At 48.6% G+C, this 18,250-nt stretch overlaps 1 protein-coding gene across 4 annotated transcripts; it reads right to left on the bottom strand.

The window, feature by feature from the left end:
- Positions 1 to 249: 249 nt before the first annotated feature.
- On the bottom strand, positions 250 to 4,102 carry AMIGO1 (adhesion molecule with Ig like domain 1). 4 transcript variants are annotated; one of them, XM_032881533.1, is made up of 2 exons: positions 4,081 to 4,102; positions 250 to 3,038 (listed from the first exon to the last, which is right to left on the bottom strand). In XM_032881533.1, the coding sequence occupies exon 2, from the start codon at positions 2,971 to 2,973 to the stop codon at positions 1,492 to 1,494; it is 1,482 nt and encodes a 493-aa protein (XP_032737424.1). In that variant the 5' UTR covers positions 2,974 to 3,038; positions 4,081 to 4,102; the 3' UTR covers positions 250 to 1,491. The 4 variants fall into 4 exon arrangements, with proteins under 4 accessions (XP_032737424.1, XP_032737423.1, XP_032737422.1 ...); XM_032881532.1 differs by lacking the exon at positions 4,081 to 4,102 and adding an exon at positions 3,522 to 3,855; XM_032881531.1 differs by lacking the exon at positions 4,081 to 4,102 and adding an exon at positions 3,457 to 3,493.
- Between the last annotated feature and the right edge of the window lie 14,148 nt (positions 4,103 to 18,250).

Here is an 18,250-nt window from a genome sequence, read left to right as displayed (position 1 = left end):
CCAAAGTGTTCTGCAACCCTGAATGGAAGGGAATGTTGGGTCTGCTCTTAAGTTCCCCCGGCCTGACCACCAGCAACTGCACAGACCTTTGGCTGAGAGGGATGGCGGTGGCAGAACTTTCCTGTGGAAAGTTTAGTGCCAGTGTCTCTGTAAACAAGACTGCCTGGAACCTTGTGGAGCGGGCCAGAACTCTAAGCAGCACTCCAGCTTGCCATTCTGGGGCAGAGACCATCCAATTCCACACCCCCCTCCCCGGGTGATGAAATCCCATGCTTTGGCTTTGCAGCAGGATGAGATCTAAGAGAGGACCAAGCCTGCTTTCTCAACATAGAGATCCATAACTAGTCCCCTCCATCCCCAGGACCAGCCTCACGCAGCTTCGAGCCAGACTCTCCAGGCTTCCTCCACTGGCAGAGCAGCATATTAGGGAAAACTCAATCCCACCTGAGCTTGCTAAGGACACTGAGAGAAAAGATGGCATCAGGAAACCAGGTAGGCCCAGCTGAATGCTACGTAACGGAGGCTGCTTTACTCTCCTCCTCCTCCTAGGGTTGAAGTGGCCCCCCTTCCCAGGTCTGTGGCAGGCATGCATAAAATCTCTGCCTTCAGCAGCCCCCACCCTGGTCTAACACACAGGTGCTGGGAACCAAGTGCTAACCAAGGGTTTCACCAACCAGAGAATTAGCAAACCTGGAGTTTATGCCCCATCTACGAGTTTTGTGCCGGCACCCATGCCATGATACAGACCCCTCAGGTCAAGCTGTATCCCTCTGTGCCCCTGGTTCCAGGGCCTGGCACAGAGACCACGTCTCACGTTGTTGCTGTACCTCATAGGCAATAGGCCAGGCTCCCGCAAAGATACGTCCGTCCAGGACTCATCGGGAAAGAGAGGCATTAGTGCGAAATCACAACAGCTTTGGGGAGCGTTACTGATTGAGGTCTCAGCCTTTTCCTGACTCATTTTTCCAAAGGTTTCCAATTTCCCCAGCTGTGAAGTGTGACTTCCTGGCCAAAGAAGACACCCCAGCTCTTCCCAGTGCGGCTCCTGTGGAAGATCCGCCCCCCAACACACACAACATCACAGGTGTGGGTGGGCAGAGATAGAAAAAAAATTTTTTTCCCCCAGATGATTTTCTCTTAAGGAGCTAAGGATGACCTCGAAAAAGTTTAGGGTATCTGCTCTTCCCCCCACCCCTTCCTCATTCCCACCCAACTCAGACATGCTCCTCTTCCTCCACCGCACAGAGAATTCCCAGGGCTTGGGGGGTAAGGGTGTAGCACTTGCCTGAGGATTAATATATCCCTATTTGGAAATCGTGGCAACCACACCCTGGTTGAGGACTTGCCAGCTGTTGTACCCGTGACCAGTTCCCTGGAGGTCGGGGGGGGAACCCACTCCCTTGGGCAGCCAGCCCGCTCTTCCATCCCCTCATATCCTTCAGGGGTGCATTACCTCTCCTGGGGCAGAATCTCCCCACCAACCCATCCTGCTCACACCACAATGGGTGTATCAGAGAAGACCGAGCTGACCGACTCCGGATCCGACATCCTCCGCTGGCCCTTGCCGGTTGCCTCGGGCACTGGCAGGGTGTTGCCTGGCTTGAGCTTGCCGTTTTGGCCCTGCCCGGGACCAGCAGGCTCCAGGAAGGCCACCCGACGGTCAAAACCATCATCCTTGTCCCCGCCAGCCATAGGATCGTGGTTGGGTGTGGTGCTAAGCATGGATGAGCTGAGGCTGTCTCCTTGATGGCTGGACGGTTTCTCGACTCCCCGGCACCAGCATCGGCAAGGGGTAAGGTACAGGTATATGAGGACCAGGACCACACTGAGGATGCAACCCACGAGGGTCGTATAGGCTGTGTTGAGGGTGTCATGGTGGCCGTGCAAGGTGAAATTGTACACTTTCAACTCCACAGACAGGGTCTCGTTGAAAGCCTCCCCCATGGCGTAGCAGGTATACACACCCGCATCCTCAACCCGCACCTGCTGGAAATGCAGACTGCCATCCTCGGACACCGTCACCGTGCCGTTGGCCACCTCATCGAGCACCCGTTCGTTGCTAGGCGTCACCCACACCTTGGTCATCCCCTGCTGCTTGGTGTCGCACTTGATGGTCAAGGTGTCTCCCAGGTGGGCCTCCCAGGCGCGCTCCTTGTACTCGCTGCAATTGAGGAAGCTCAGGTTGAAGACGTTGTGCAGCTTCTTGGAGCTCATGCAGTACAGGTCCTCCTGGAAGTCCACCACGGAGCTCAGCTGCCGGTACTGCCAGTGGGAAAAGAGCTGGTAGAGCTCACAGTCGCAGTGCAGGGGGTTGTTATGTAGGTACAGCCCGTTCTTGATCCACGCGGGCAGCTTCTGCAGGTCGGGCAGCGGTAAGTTCTTCAGCTTATTGGACGAGAGATCCAGGAGGGTGAGCTTGGGTAGCTTGGCTCCTTCCTTGACCAGTTCCAGGGGGAAGCGGGAGATCTGGTTCTGGCTCAGGTAGAGCTTCTGCAGCTGGGCCATGTCATCGAAGGCGCAGCGGTCCACCGCCACGATGTGGTTGTTGTAGAGCAGAAGCACCTCTAGCGCCTGCAACTCACTGAACAGGAACTCGTCCAGTGTACGCAGCTGGTTGGAGGACAGGTCCAGGTAGCGCAGGTTGGGGACTGGGGAAAAGGCCTCGGAGGAGATGAAGTTCAGGTGGTTGTGGCTCAGCAGCAGGGACTGCAGGTGGATCAGGCGTGTGGGGGTCCACTCGGCCCGCAGGCGGCTCAGGTTGTTGTGGCTGAGGTCTAACAGTGCGGTGTAGCTGGGCAACGAGTGGGGCACGTTGGGCAGCTGCTGCTTGGAGCAACTGAGGATGTTGCTGGCACACAGGCAGGCGGCAGGGCAGCTAACCACCGGCCGGCCGGCCCTGGCCACCTCAAAGAGGAGCAGGAACAAGGACAGCAGCAGGAGCCAGAGGCCTCGAGGGTCACGCTGGGGTTGCATAGTGTCACTGGGAAGGGCGAGGAAGGCCACTAGGAAGATCTGGGAGAGAGTCACCCGGGCATGTTCTGGTGGGATAAGGAAGGGGCACTTTCACTACAGGCTTGAGAGAGAGGGAAGAGGGGCTTGGGGGTGACCAGGGCCTCTGCAGGGAAGGACTGACCATTCCTCCTCTCTGTCACACCCCCCCTGCCCCCGCTCCGCCCCCACCCCTATGTTGGCCTAGAAGAGAAACGAAGAGAGATGCTGGGTAGTTTCCAAACGCTGTGCAAACAGTGGTCTCAAAACACTGGGCAGAGGAGGAGAGCACAGGGGCCTACCGGGCTCGGGTCACAGGAGTGTAGGATGGGGGTATGCTCGGGATGTTAGGGGCTGCTGGTTTCACAGGGGCTGCACAGGGGGCCGAGTTTGATGGCGGGGTCTGCAGCGCCTCTAGGGAGAAGCCGAGGGAAGGTCAACAGGGCACCGGCTGGGTAGGGCACCTACTGACAGGGTTGAGGGTTCCCGGGGCCTGTCGGAGCGAGCACCCCCGGGACCGCTGGTCACTGCACCTGCTCGGCAAGGACGTGTCTCAGCCCATGGCGGGTCCGGGAGCTCCGTCGCGGCCTCCCCCAAGCGGCGCCTCACCGGCCGGCCTGTCGCGGCGTCCGCCTTACGCAGGGGCCCGCGCCCGGCCACATCGCCTCCCGAGGACTTGCCGGGTTCCGCTCTGCTCCCCGCGCGCCGCTGCCTCGACCGCTGCACCTGCAAGAGCCCACCGACCACGGCCGCCGCCTCCGATTCCGCGGGTCCCGCGTGGAGCGGTGCGGGGAGCGGGAGGCGCAGCGATCCGAGCGAAGAGAGCGGCGTGGGGGCAGCGAGCACCGCGCGCGCGCCCGTCGCCGCCGCCAGAGCCTCGGGGCGCGTGCGCGCGGCGGGGGCGGGGCGCACGTGCGTGTGTTTGTGTCGGAGCCGGAGGGTCGGCCGCGCGCGGGCTGTCCTCTCTTGGAGGGAGTCGGGGGCCTGGACCTGGGGACCGAAAGCAGCAGGAGGGGATTCTGGCCCCTAGCTCCCCTATTACTTCCTCCACCTTCTTGAATTCTATCCACTCTCCCCCACCCTTCCACCTACCGAAACCGCTCCCAGGGAAACTAGGTCTAGCAGGAATGAATTCGCTGCAACTGACTCCGGGGCAAGAAGCATCACATGTCTTCTAATCCTACGAATTAAAGCAATCTGGCTCAGCTCCAGCCTGTCAGTGTTGGCGGGAAATTCATTAGTCACGTTCTGAGGTTCTTCCACTTTTCTCTCTAGGGCTGTGAAGTCTCACAAATTTGGGGGAAGGATTTGGGGAAGAGCCTTGTTTTTGTGTTTGTTTCAGTCTTGATGTTATTATTCCCCCACCCTTGGGGTACCACCGAAGGGTACCTTTCCAAAGTCTGCAAGCCAGATGGGCAGGAGTGGAGGTAAGGGTGTGTGGTCTGGGGTGCATAGCCAGGCCCCAGAATCCCACTTGCCCAGACTTCCCATGAAGTGATCCCCACTGCAATACACACACACACACACACACACACACACACACACAGTGCAAGCCAGGGACAGGCTTCCACTTCTGGAAACTCGGAAATCTTTCCCAGCCTGGGGAAAGTCATTCACCCCTTTGGCCTGACCACTTGCCCTCTTCTTGAATCAATCCCAGCTCTTTCCCCTCCCCTTATGGAGCAATTCCAACATATTTTCTCTATTACCTAATCCTCAAGATAAAGCTGGGATGGGGGGGTTGGTGAGTGAGAGGTCGGGGTGGTGGTCTTCTTTAACACCAAGAAGCTGTTTTTTTGGGGGGGGGGTTGTGTGTGTTTTTTAAGATTTTATTTATTTATTTGACAGAGATCACAAGTAGGCAGAGAGGGAGGCAGAGAAAGGGGGAGGGAAGCAGGCTCCCTGCTGAGCAGATAGCAGGATGCTGGACTCGATCCCAGGACCCTGAGATCATGACCTGAGCAGAAGGCAGAGGCTTAACCCACTGAGCCACCCAGAGGCCCCATTTTGTTGTTGTTGTTTTTTTTAAAGATTTTTTTATTTATTTGAGAGAGAGGAAGAGGGAGAGAGTGCATGAGTGGGGTGGAGGGGCAGAGGGAGAAGCAGACTCCCTAGTGGGCCTGGAACCCAAGGTTGATCCTAGGACTCTGAGGTCATGACCCCTGCTGAAGGCAGAGGCTTAACCAACTGAGCCACCCTGGTGCCTCTTAGCATCAAGAAGCTGTTAACCAGTATGTGTGTGTCGGGGGGGGGGTGGTGCGCGCGTTGGGCATGGAGTGAGGGAGATGTAAGAAAATCTTAGACCTTATAACTCAAGACTATAGCTGTTCTTGGGATGGTAGACCCTGAGGGAGAAATTACCTTTTTATTCTTTCCAGTCTCTTACAACAGCAGGAGCCAGACTGAAGTGAATGTCTCAATACATTATTAGCTTGCTAAGTTTTAAAAAGAAAGAATTTCTATCAGTCACATATGTTTTACATTGAATTTAAGTGAATGTATTATCTCTTCAAAGGGTATTAGCATGTTTACACATTGTGGGAAAGGTTTTGTCCTATTCATTTGAGGCATTAGTGATAAGGTGGAGAGGATATTCAAGGAGTAGGAAATGCTGAGATGAAGTTGCTTCAGTACTCTATTGCTGCATAACTAATTACTGCAGAACTCAGGGGCTTAATACAATCATATACATTGAGTACCTTTTACAGTTTCCTTTGGTCAGAGATTCGGGTGTGGCTTGGCAGCCCGTTCTGGCTTGGAGATCTCTCAGGCAGTTGCAGCCATATTGGAAGGCTTGACTGGGGCTAGAAAATCAACTCCAGGGGCGTCTGGGTGGCTCAGTGGGTTAAAGCCTCTGTCTTCGGCTCAGGTCATGATCCCGGGGTCCTGAGATCGAGCCCTGCATCGCATCGGGCTCTCTGCTCTGTAGGGAGCCTGCTTCCCCACCCCCTCTCTGCCTGCCTCTCTGCCTACTTGTGATCTCTGTCTGTCAAATAAATAAATAAAGTCTTAAAAAAAAAAAAAGATCGAAAAGAAAAGAAAATCAACTCCACAGAAGCTTGCTCACATGGCTAGTTCTCACCGCTGGCTGTTGGCAGGAGGTCTTGGCTCCTATTAAAGGCCTCTCCACAAGTCTGCTTGAGTGTCCTCCCAGCATGGTAGCTGCCTTCCTTTAGAGCAAGAGATCCAAGAGAGAGCAAGGCAGAAATCACTACCTCTCTAGTGTCATGCCTGCTCTTTCCACTTTGGTTTCATGGACCAGCCCTGATTCAATATGAAAGACTACACAAAGGCACGAATACTAGAAGGATAGGCTCACTGGGGGCCATCTTGGAGGTTAGGACACACACCATCATTTTTTTTTTTTAAGATTTTATTTATTTATTTGACAGAGAGACAGCAAGAAAACACAAGCAGGGGGGCAGGCTTCCCACCAAGCAGGGAGCCTGATGCTGGGCTTGACCCCAGGGCGCAGGGATCATGACCTGAGCCAAAGGCAGACAGACGTTTAACCAACTGAGACACCCGGGTGCCCCACACCCATCATCTTTGAAATCACATCTATTTTTTAATTTTGAAAATTTCCAAGGTTTTTTTTTTTTTTTTTTTTTTTATTTGACAGACAGAAATCACAAGTAGGCAGAGAGGCAGGTAGAGAGAGAGGAGGAAGCAGTCTCCCCGCTGAGCAGAGAGTCTGATGCAGGGCTCGATCCCAGGACCCTGGGATCATGACCTGAGCCGAAGGCAGAGGCTTTAACCCACTGAGCCACCCAGGTGCCCCGAAAATTTCCAAGTTATACAGAGGCAGAGAAAATGGTACAATGAACTCTCATATACCTGTCATCCATATCCAGTAATTATCAAGGGAAGTTCATCATTTATTTTGTATACGTATCCCTGAGAATCACATGCTCTTCCCATCCCATTCCCCACCCCCTATCCAACACTAACTTTCCTTGGACCCCATATTCTACGTTTCTTTCCCTTTCCCCCTTTCTGTTTAAGGAATGAAGGAGAGGAAGATACAAAGAAAGAAGGCCCCTAAGGGTACCTGGGTGTCTCAGCTGTTTAAATGTCAGCCTTTGGCTCAGGCCATGATCCCAGGGTCCTGGGTTCCAGCCATGTGGGGCTCCCTCTCAGCAGTGGAGTCTGTTTCTTTCCCTCTCCTTCTGCTCCTTCCCACCTCTCGTTACTCTCTCTCTGTTTGAAATAAAAACAGAAAATCTTAAAAAAAAAAAAAAGAAAAAAAAAGAAAAGAAAAGAAAAGAAAAAAGGAAAGGAAAGAAAAGAAAGCAGGCCCTTGATGCTGGACACCAGTCTCAAGTGTGGGTGTCTGCAATTTGGAGAGGTTACCACAAATATGGTCTTCAGTATTTGGTCTTCATCCTTTTATTTTTCAGCTCATCCAAAAGTAACCCTGCCATTTTCAAACTTTAATGTGCATACGGAGCACCTGTGGGTCTGGTCAACATAAGTTTCGGAATCTAGAGGGCTAGGGTGGGACCTGAGAGTCTGTATTTCTAGTAACCTAATAAGGCGATGCAGACCACACTTTGAGTAGCAAGGATCTAGAGCTGTGGTGTTCAAATCCAGAGGCACTAGCTACATGTGGTCATTTGAATTAATTAAAATTAAATAACGTTGCAAATCGCCTCTTCAGTTTCCCTCCATGCATTTCAAATGTTCAATAGCCACATGTGGCTAGCTACCCTATTGAACAGAATCACGGAAAGTTCCACTGGATGGCACTGGCCCTGAGGATTGACTGATGCTAACTCTCCCACAGCTGCTTTCTAGACCAGAATACCTATCTATTAATTCACAACAATATCCTTGGTAGGATAAACAGGTTATTTATAGTGGGTATTTATTTCCTCTTGCTGGAATGGTTTAACCCAGTGTTGCTAAATAAAATTTGGAAGATTGTTTGGGCAGCTCAGTATTTGAGCAAAAGAGTTTGGATAGGTCTACCAGGTTACGAGACTCGATGAATTACTTTTTTCTATACTAGAAGTAGTTTTTTCTTTTCTCAATAAATAGTATTGGCCAGCAGAATCAGAAGTGGAGAATACTGGTGGAAGGCACCCTATTAAGAAGCTACCTTTGGGGCACCTGGGTGGCTCGGTGGGTTAAAGCCTCTGCCTTCGGCTCAGGTCATGATCCCAGGGTCCTGGGATAGAGCCCCGCATCGGGCGGTCTGCTCAGCAGGGAGCCTGCTTCCTCCTCTCTCTCTGCCTGCCTCTCCACCTACTTGTGATCTCTCTCTCTGTCAAATGAATAAATAAAATCTTAAAAAAAAAAAAAAAAAAAAGCAGCTACCTTTGACTCCATTCTAAAGACTCCACGAGGGGGCGCCTGGGTGGCTCAATCTGTTAAGCATTTGCCTTCGCTCAGGTGGTGATCTCTGGGTCCTGGGATCAAGCCCAGCCTGACATTGGGCTCCTTGCTCAGTGGGGAGCCTGCTTCTCCCTCTCTCTCTGCTGCTCCTCCCCCATTTGTGTGCACACTCTCACTTTCTCTCTGTCAAATAAATAAAATCTTAAAAAAAAAAAAAAAGATTGGATTGTAAACTCCATTAGATTGTAAGCTCCTTGAGATCAGGGATTTGCCCTGGGTTGGCTAGTAGTAGGCACTCAAAATGTGTTTGTTGAATTAACATTAATAAATAATTGCACTAAATTAGTACATTTATTATATGTTAGTCTTAGTGCCTGATGTGGAAGTAAGGCTAAGCATAGGATCTGGGCTCTGACAAATCATAGCTCTATACCAGTTGTGTGACTTTGGGTATTTCACTTTATTCTACTAAATCTCATTCCATTATCTGTAAAATGGGAACAATAACAGCACTTGAACTTACTTCATAGGATTATTTTAGGGATCAAATGAATCAATGTTCGTGAAAGTGCTTTATCATTTGTAGATATTACCTTTTAAAAAAATCCCAGTTTTTTCCCATTAGAGTCAGGGTCTTGCTGTCAACATGTGTATAAATTACCTTGCCCAGTTATCTGCCCTGTTCCCACATTCTCGGGTATTGCCTGTTTGGAGCATACATTCAAGGAGATTTACAAGATCTTCTTCACTGGTTTATTGTTTACAATTTAAAAATATTTACAAATTTAAAAAAAGATTTAAACTTAAAAAAAATTTTTAAATCTTAAACATTCTTGAGGTGCCTGGGTGGCTCAGTCAGTTAAGCGTCTGCCTTCGGCTCAGGTCATGATCCCAGGGTCCTGGGATCGAGTCCGTCATTGGGCTCTCTGCTCAGCAGGGAGTCTGCTTGTCCCTCTCCCTCTGACCCTCCCCCAACCCATGCTCTTGCTCTCTCTCTCTCAAATGAATAAATAAAAAATCTTTTTAAAAAATTTTAAACATTCTTATACTTTGTGGTGTTACTACTATCAGCACCATTTTTGTAGTTCTTGGAGGGTCTCCAAAAAGAGGGGGCTCTAAAATTAAGCTATTTCTGGGAGGGGTCCCTTTGTGAAGTATTGCTTAAAGGGCAAAATTATAAGCTCTTAGCTTTGCATTGAGCCCTTTCTGTATCTATATCTAGCAGTTCACCGATGTTTCCATTTTTGGTTTGTCCCTGAAAGTGCTCAGTTTGGAGGATTCCTATTGCCATCCTCCCACCCCACCCTCATAAGCTACCACTCATTCACTGATGCTTTTAACCTCTTAATCTGCCCCTTAGTGTGCCCACCCATTATTTACTTCCCAGGAGCCAAGCGTTTCCTCTTTTTGGACAACTGACATCTGACTCCCTTTTTTTCCTACTCCTTACCCTTTTCCGCCTCAACCCTGCCCACATGCCTCGAAGCTCCACATGATCTGGAGAAACCCCAAGGATACGGATGTTAACTCTAGGCAGGGGAGGAATGATTGGTGCAGGTGGAGGTGTGCCATAGACCCCTTTCAGCGTCCTGGGATTTTCAGGCTTGTCAAATAAATCCAAGGGCAGTTTGTTCAATTTACAGCTCATGCTCTTGGTCAGCGTTATTCTCCTTCGGTAGGCAAGTGATCATGCCTGATGGCTAAATCACGAACACTCTCTTGACTTTTGACACTCACATATGGATGTCTCTAAATAACCCAGCACTGAGTCATCAGGTAGATGTGTCTTTGAAATATTGCTGACAAATAAATTCCTGATACAAAATGTTATCTCAGCCTTCAGGGGCGGGGTTCCACCACTACCTTCACCCTGCAGCTGACCAGTCACCCCAGGGATGGAAGACTTCGTTCCAGGGCAGTGTTATAAATAAGACTCCCCCGGAGTTCATGCCTTGTGGACCTGGGTAACCAGGAGGTCCTCCAAAGGGAGTTTAGGACATTTTTCATTAACACATATTGTCATCAGGGGCGCCTGGGTGGCTTAGTCGGTTAAGCCTTCTGCTCAGATCATGATCCCAGTCTTCTGCTCAGCGGGGATCCTGCTTCTCCCTCTGCCTCTGCCTGCTCATTCTCCAGCTCTCTTGCTCTCTCTCTCTTGCTCTCAAATAAATAAATAAAATCTTAAAAAAAAAAAAGCAAGTTTTGTGATCAGTCTGGAAATATTTCATTTTCCTGTAGCTGCGGTCCTCTCCTTGGATTACTAAAGGCTTTATACCTAAAATTAAATTCTAACTAATGTGAGACTTAATAGCAAGTTCTTATCATAGGAATCCTTGATTAGTTTGTATTACATTTGGGAAGTTAATATTCTAGTTTAGGAAGTCAGTGCTTTTGTAATCTGGGGAAGGATTATAAACTAAATGTTAAGTTTACTATTAACTTTTCTCCCTTACCTAAGGCCATTTGACTAAGTCTTTGCGTTAATCTTTTTCCTTTAATCATGCTTTTTGAGTCTTCAGCTATTCATTTGTTTGTTTGTTTGTTATTTGACGGAGAGAGACATCGAGAGAGGGAACACAAGCAGGAAGCGTGGGAGAGGGAGAAGCAGGCTTCCCGCCAAGCAGGGAGCCCGATTCAGGGCTTGATCCCAGGATCATGGGATCATGACCTGAGTCGAAGGCAGATGCTTAATGACTGAGCCACCCAGGTGCCCCTAGCTATTCGTTTATACTTGAAGTTTTACTCTTCAACCACATAAACTATTTTTAGCTGATTCCAAGGCTAATAATCATAATGTTAGACAGTCTGGCCCCTTACTCATAATGACAGAAATTTAGACCACCAGGCCTAGAAGACACCTTAGCAGTCAAATTCACAAGCTGGTTCACACCAGGGCTGAGTCAACCTGGAAAGGGCATGTGGCTTTGCGGTTAAGAGCGCACGCAGTCTCTGGAGCCAGGCTTCTTGGGATTGTGTTCTAGCTCTGCCACTTACTCTGCGACTTGAGCTATTACAATAAGAAGACCTGCCTAATGGGGTTATTGTGGGGATTCATTGAGTTCATGTACCTAACAGGGCCTTTAACATGCAGTAGGTGCTCTATAAATGTGAGGGGGTAGGAGTGGGCTGCATCCTTTGTCCTTGTTCAGGATTCTTTCTTTCTGTTCTTTTTTTTTTTTTTTTAAGATTTTATTTATTTATTCGAGAGAGAGAGAGAGAGAGAGAGAGAGAGACAGGGAGCACAAGCAGGGAGAGCAGCAGGCAGAGGGAGAAGCAAACTCCCCACTGAGCAAGGAGCCTGATGCGGGACTCCACCCCAGACCCTGGGATCAGGACCTGAGCAGCAATTGGATGCTTAACCGACTGAGCCTCCCAGGTGTCCCAAGGGGCCTAGCAGAAGTCCATGAATAGAAAGCTATGCTGGAAACTGAGGCACTTGAGAAGGGCCCAGGGTCAACAATAGAACAGTCAGTTCCTATTAGCTGGGCGAGGGCACACCAGACCAGCAAGAAGAGCAAGGTCCAGCTTCCCGGAACAGGCAGCAGTTCCTTTAAAACCGCAAAGAAGCTCCATGTCAGACCATAGCTGAGAATCAAGTTCGGTTCTGGACAGCTCCTTTACAGTCTGGAGCACAGCCAGAGGTAGCTGATGGCCTGGTCTATAGCCCAGTAATCCTATCATCAGGCATTCTCTCACAAACATCTGTTAAACCCTGAGGTCTGCCTTGGGGGGAGGCTGGGTGGAGTGGGATGCAAATAGGCTTTAGAAATCCTTTCTTCCCTCTAGGACCCCGAATGTATGTATGTGGATTCTACTCAATTTAGCAAACGTCTATCAATTTCCTCTTACAGTCAGAACTCTAGGTAGGCGGTATGACCTTTGTGGCCCAGTAGAAAGAGCATTGGACTGAGTGTCAAGAGAGCTGGGTTCTAGTCTCACCCCTGTCATCAACTAGCTGTAATGGCTATGGATCAGTTACTCTGGGCCTCAGGTTTCTCATACAGAATGGAAGCTGTAATACCTGCCTTATAAAAGGTACAGATTCCAAAGCCTCTGATCCATGGAACGGGAAATCTCATGAGAGGAGTCTGGGAAGCATTTTGATCCTCAGGACACTTTGGAAACATTACCCTTTAGGGCAGTGTTCACCTTGGGTGGGCCTCAGACTGCTTGCCTCAGAACCTCCAAGAAACCTGATGAAAAAGAGGATTTCAAGGCCCACCTCAGACTTGCTTAGAACCTCTGGGGACGGGGGCTTGGGAAATCTATGTAAGATGAAGCCCAGTGATTCTTGGTACCCCCAAATTTGAGAACCACTATTATAGGAGTTTCCTGAGGATTGAATGAGAATGGATATGAATTCTTTGGTAGCTCATATATGAGGGATGGCTTAACAATGAGACCTTCTACTTTGGGAAGAAGTCATAAAAACCACTTTGAAAAGTCTCGGGAGGGTTCCACAAAGAGTTATACCTCATAGTTTTCAGAAGACAGGTTGTTTGTAGGACCCCCGCAGAGAGGTTTATTGTAGCTAGGGAGGGGCACCTGGGTGGCTCAGTAGGTTAAGCCTCTGCCTTTGCCTCAGGTCATGATCCCAGGCTCCTGGGATCGAGCCCCGCACTGGGTTCTCTGCTCGGCGGGGAGCCTGCTTCCCCCTCTCTCTCTGTCTGCCTCTCTGCCTACTTGTGATCTCTGGCTGTCAAATAAATAAATAAAAATTTTTAAAAAATTTTTAAAAAAAGGCAGAAAGAGGTTTGTCACTGCAGATGTACCCACCTTCTGTGGGTACCAGTAGGATGTGTATATCCCCTGTAAAAGGCTTTAAATGAGTCAGATTGCTGCCATCCAATATGGAGAACCCTTTTGAGCAGAATTCCTATCAAGTCCTTTCCTTTGGCCTCCTGTGTGCCACACCCATACATGTTCAACTTGAGTACGTGAGTTGACGCCCACCCAATCATCTGAGGTTAGAGTAGCAGAGTTAATTTTGTTCAGGACACATAACAACTGGGGGATCTGCTTTCTTTGGAAAAGTAAGGAGGGAAAAGTCTACAAAAGCAAGCATTTTGAGGCCACTTGATTTGTCTAGAGTATATTTTCATGAGGAAGAGGGAGTAAGCAAATGTAGAGTGGCTGTAAAATTTGGTGATACAGACTCCTTTGTGAAACCAATGGATTCCCTTCCCCAAGCACAAGGGCATGCACACACAATTTTACACATATTTCTTGGGGACAGGGATCTCAAGAAGCTCATCCGTGGAATCCTAGGTGGACCACCTCTTCTGGTCCTCTAAAGGGAAGAACTGTGCTACCGGGGAGAAGTGTCAGAAAAGCAGATTTCCATCCCATGGGCAGAAACATCCTCTGACATTTCAAATGTCTCGTAATGGATTGTTTCCATCTTGAGGTAATGATCTCCTCATCGCAGGAAACATTCAAGCAGGGGAAGGATGACTACTCTGCACAGACGTCCTTTCATGTGTATGTTCATCCATTCTGTCACACACACCTCATTCACATATAGCAAAAACTACTGTGAGTGTTTAGAAATAGAAAAACGCAATACTGAGGTAGACATGTAAGAAACTGTCTCTATTCTCAAGTGTCAGGGTTTGGTGAAGGAAACTGAGACACAAGTGGTCACAATACATGGTTACAGGCGACATATGAGACCATGTATAAAAAGGTAGGAGGCCAGAGGACAGAATTAAGCAAACTGGTGAGGACTCCTATGTAAGGGCAGAGGTTGACCAGATGCCCCCTAAGTCCTCTGTGTGGCAACTGGGGACAAGAAAACCTGTGGAAGGGCTTTATCTACACCATTCCAAACAGATGTAAAATACATGGAAAACAATCCCAGCGTGCCGCTACGCAAACATAGCTTCAGGACAAACCTTTCACCTCCTCTTACTCCCCACCTTCCAACCATATGGCAGCCTCCTAGCCTGTCCTATAGACACTGTGCAACTGCTACTGATCTAAGGTTCAGTACCTCAGGAAGTTATCAAGTCAGTCTGAGCCCTACCCAGTGGTTGTTATTTGAATGGAGCACCTTTGGTCTCCTCTTTGGGCTGGAAAGACTGGGACTGTAGGTGAGAATGTGCTGGTAAGGAGGAGGAGGGAGGCAGGAGCTGGTGCCAATGAGCACACGGCGTCTGTCCTCAAACCTACAGCCATCTCTCCCGTGATTGTTCCAAAAACTTTGAGGTTTGACAGCATTTCCTTCCTTCTGGGTTTTTATTTTCTTTGCCTGCTTCCAAGGACAGTATACCCGCCCTCTCTCCCTCCCACCAAGGTCACCACTCAGCAGGCTTTTATAAATGTCATCTTTTATTTTTTTTTGAAAGTCGCCTTGGAAAAAGGCAATTTGACTGCAGTGAGGCAGAACACGGAGCTGAAGGCCAGCCGCCCTTTATCGACCAGAGCCCAAACCCAAGAACAAAATGGAGAGGGGTGTCGCACTGCCTGGGGCTCCTGGTGATCCCAGGGCTGCCTCTCCCAGGGAGAGTGTGCGCCCTGCGGAAGCCTGCGGTGCCCCAGTCCTGTGGTCAGGGGTCCTCCTCCCTCTCCCTTCTCCCTAGCCTTTTGTCTGCTCCTTGTTTCCTGGCTGGTAACTAAAGGTCCCTGAGAAGACCCACAGCTCTGAAGGCGGGAGCCCTCTCCACTGTGCAAGCAGTGGGCTGCTGATTAGTGTGGGGAATAAATAACAGCAAGCTAATTATCTCCTGACTGTTACTTGCCTCAGTAACAAGGCCGGGCTGGAGTGGTGATGCGGCTGCTGGTACTATTCCAAGCAGGCTTCTGGGTTCAGGGAAATTTCCATGCCTTTCCAGTCTGGAGACTTTCCCTTCCCAGACACTCTGGAGTTCTAAGTAGAGATGTTCCCACTCCCGCTTCACCTTGGAATTGAGAGACTCACCCCAGAAAGACTGTTTGTGTCAGACCCTGGTGGGTAATGGGAGAAGCTAGGAAAGACTTTCAGGGAGGCTTGGGGGTTGGCCAAGGTCATGGAAAGATAGGTCCTTAGGGAGCACACTCTTCAGCACTTAGTATCCTAATTACATCTGCTGCTCCAACCATTAGAACTGAGAGGCTCCCGTCAGACAGGCAAGCAGAAAAGAAAAGTGCAAAGAGCGCTGACCTGGGACTTGAAAGGTCTGGGTTCTAGTTCTAGCCCTGACTACCTCTGTGACCTTGGATGGGCTCCTTCATCACTCTGGTCCTTGATTCCCTCTCCATGAATCGAAGGTGAGGCGACCTTCGGGGCTTTGGCTAGCTCAGAAATAGGCCTGTGTGACTCTGACTCTGTAATTTGGACCGTGATATTAGGAAATCTCCTGATGTCTCTTGTGTCCACATTTCCAGGCTGAGTTTTCCTTTCCCCTGTAATACTGCATAGTTCCCCACCTTCCCTGCACCACTTTACCCGACCTCTTTAGCTCTCTCAAAACTTGAAAATATGTCTTGCCTAAAGGAGAGGGGTGAGGAACATCCTTTCTGGGAAAGTTTAAATTTCTAGCAGACTGGGCTGGGCTAACTTGCTGAACCAGCAATAATCAGCCTATGAGAAGCAGGACGTGGAGCTGACCCGTACTGCTGCTGGCCTACTGTGTTCAGAGGAAGAAATCAACTTGCACCCCAGGGATTTTGGTTCATCCCAAGACTACCAGGCCTCCCTACCTCCACACCAACCACAGAATCCGCTTGTAGGAAATTAAAAGGGCTGTCCCTTTCACTGGGAATACTCAGCTCTACGGGGTCAATAAGATGCTCTCTGCCAGAGATCAGGTGTTAGACAAACCAGATGTTTCCATCTGATAAAGGCAAACCCATGAAAGAGCAAACTCTGGGCCACAGTTCCCTTGGGAAAAGAAAAGGGAGAAGTGGGGTGGGGTGGGGGGGAGTGCTAGTAATATACTTGGGCAAAGGAGGAAAATGTCACTTTTAGAATAGTGAGAAATTCTAAAAGATAGAGTTACAGTGTCCTGAGGTGTCAAGTGCATGCTTGGCCTTATCTGATGGGAAGAACCCTCAGGTAGGGATCAGAAGGTTTCATTGAACATTATGCTTCATTGCTTTCCCCCCCCCCCAAAGATTTTATTTTTAAGTAATCTGTATACTCAGTGTGGGGCTAGAACTTACAACCCTGAGATCATTCTACAACGGAATCAGCCAGCTTCATTGCTTCTAAAGGGTAAATTTGGACCATTCGCTTACTTTCTATATTGGTTAGGGTGACCTAACTGATGTAACTTACAACCCCCAAGTCTTGGTGGCTCATCACAATAGAAGTTGACATTCTCACTCCTGTGACAATTTAATACCAATGTGCAGTTGATGGCCTTCAGTTGATGTGGTGGTTCAGGTACCCAGCACTGTCCATCTTGTGGCTCTTCTAACTGCTACAGGCTTTGGAATCCTCCACTGGATTCCCTGTATTCAGTCAGCAGCTGGGGGAAGAAACAGGGAGCATGCAGAGTTGTGTGGAAGGTTTTATGGGCCCGGTCTGGAAGTGGGGTTCATCAATTTTGCCCACATTCCACTTGCTGGAACTCAGTCATGTGACCACATCTGGCTGCAGGGCAGGCTGGGAAATGTAGTCAAGCAAGGCATGCAAAAGGTAAAAGAAAATGGTTTGGTAAACATACCTTCTTTGAAGTTTTGTTTCCAAACTTATCAGTAAGGGCAAGGGGCTTCTGTATTATCATCTTCCCAAGTTAACATGGATATAAAACAGATTGTGAGAGAGCCTTAGAGATGCAGAATGAAGGCACACATGTTATATTCTGTTTTTTCAGATTCATCCAGAAATAACTTCATAAATATTGGCCCTATAACTTGATTGAACACATTAAAAGTGGTCTGTTATTGAAACAGATATCTTTAGGTTATATGAATGAATGTGGAGTTGATTTCAATGTGTGATGAAGACAAGCTCTTCAATAAATCTAATCCTTTAAGAAAAAAAAAAAAACTATGGAATGTGCCTTTCCTGTCCTCTTTCCTTTGATCTGGATGGAGGATTTAGGCAGCGCGGCTGGTGTGGTCAGGAGAGTGGGGGGCAAGATTTGGCTAGGCCAACTGGCATGCTTGGTGAATCTAGAGCAGAAAAAATGACGTATGTGTTCAGGAAATTGATTGCAAGTAGAGGAATTAAGAAAATACATAAAATTTTCAGGATAATGGGAGCCATATTCTTCAAGTTAGTGAAAGGAATTACATTTTTGGAAAGGGAATAAACCCCATGGTATTAGATCAGAATTGGGTTACCTAGTTTGAACTCATATTTTTAATATAAATAGCAGTGTATGTGTGTGTGTGTGTGTGTGTGTGTGTGTGTGTACACATTTATTTCTAACTCTGTCTGCTATGAGGTCCTAGAGACAGTGATAACCCAATAGCAGTGAGGACACCAAGCACCCAGATCTTGGCTTCTAAATATCATTTTCCACTACAAAGAACCAGGACTGATCAGCTTGGAAAGTACTAGATGAACCTGGAGCATCTGTTTGTGCTACAAAGTAAGGATGTGCTCACAGAATGATGGGAACCTGTCAAAAATATATAGAAGGGTTACCTACTGGCCAAGACTGGGAATACCGAAGTGTCAAAATAAATAATTTAATCATTAGGTTGTAACTCAATGCATGGAAACAGATGAATTAATATAGATACAAGTAAATAAATGGGCAGAAGGGAAGGCACTATCTTACATTAGAATGCCAAGTGATAGTTTGGATGGGGTCCTCTGGAATAGATGGGAGTTTTGTCTTGGTGTTAGTTTCCTGATTGTAATTGTTGTACTGTGGTTATGTGGGAGAATGTCTTTGTTTTTAAGAAATATATACTGAAGAGTTAAGAGCTAATGGGGTGGGGCACCTGGGTGGCTCAGTGGATTAAGCCTCTGCCTTTGACTCAGGTCATT

This window comes from Lontra canadensis, unplaced genomic scaffold (assembly GCF_010015895.1).
Source record: "Lontra canadensis isolate GAN:19392208 unplaced genomic scaffold, GSC_riverotter_1.0 scaffold75, whole genome shotgun sequence".
In the NCBI taxonomy this organism is placed as follows: Eukaryota; Metazoa; Chordata; class Mammalia; order Carnivora; family Mustelidae; genus Lontra; species Lontra canadensis.
This window is presented reverse-complemented; position numbering and strand designations above follow the sequence as displayed.

What these genes read in the sequence shown, in the direction of transcription:
- AMIGO1 (XM_032881533.1), bottom strand. Translation starts at nt 2,973, where the DNA reads ATGCAACCCCAGCGTGACCCTCGAGGCCTCTGGCTCCTGCTGCTGTCC.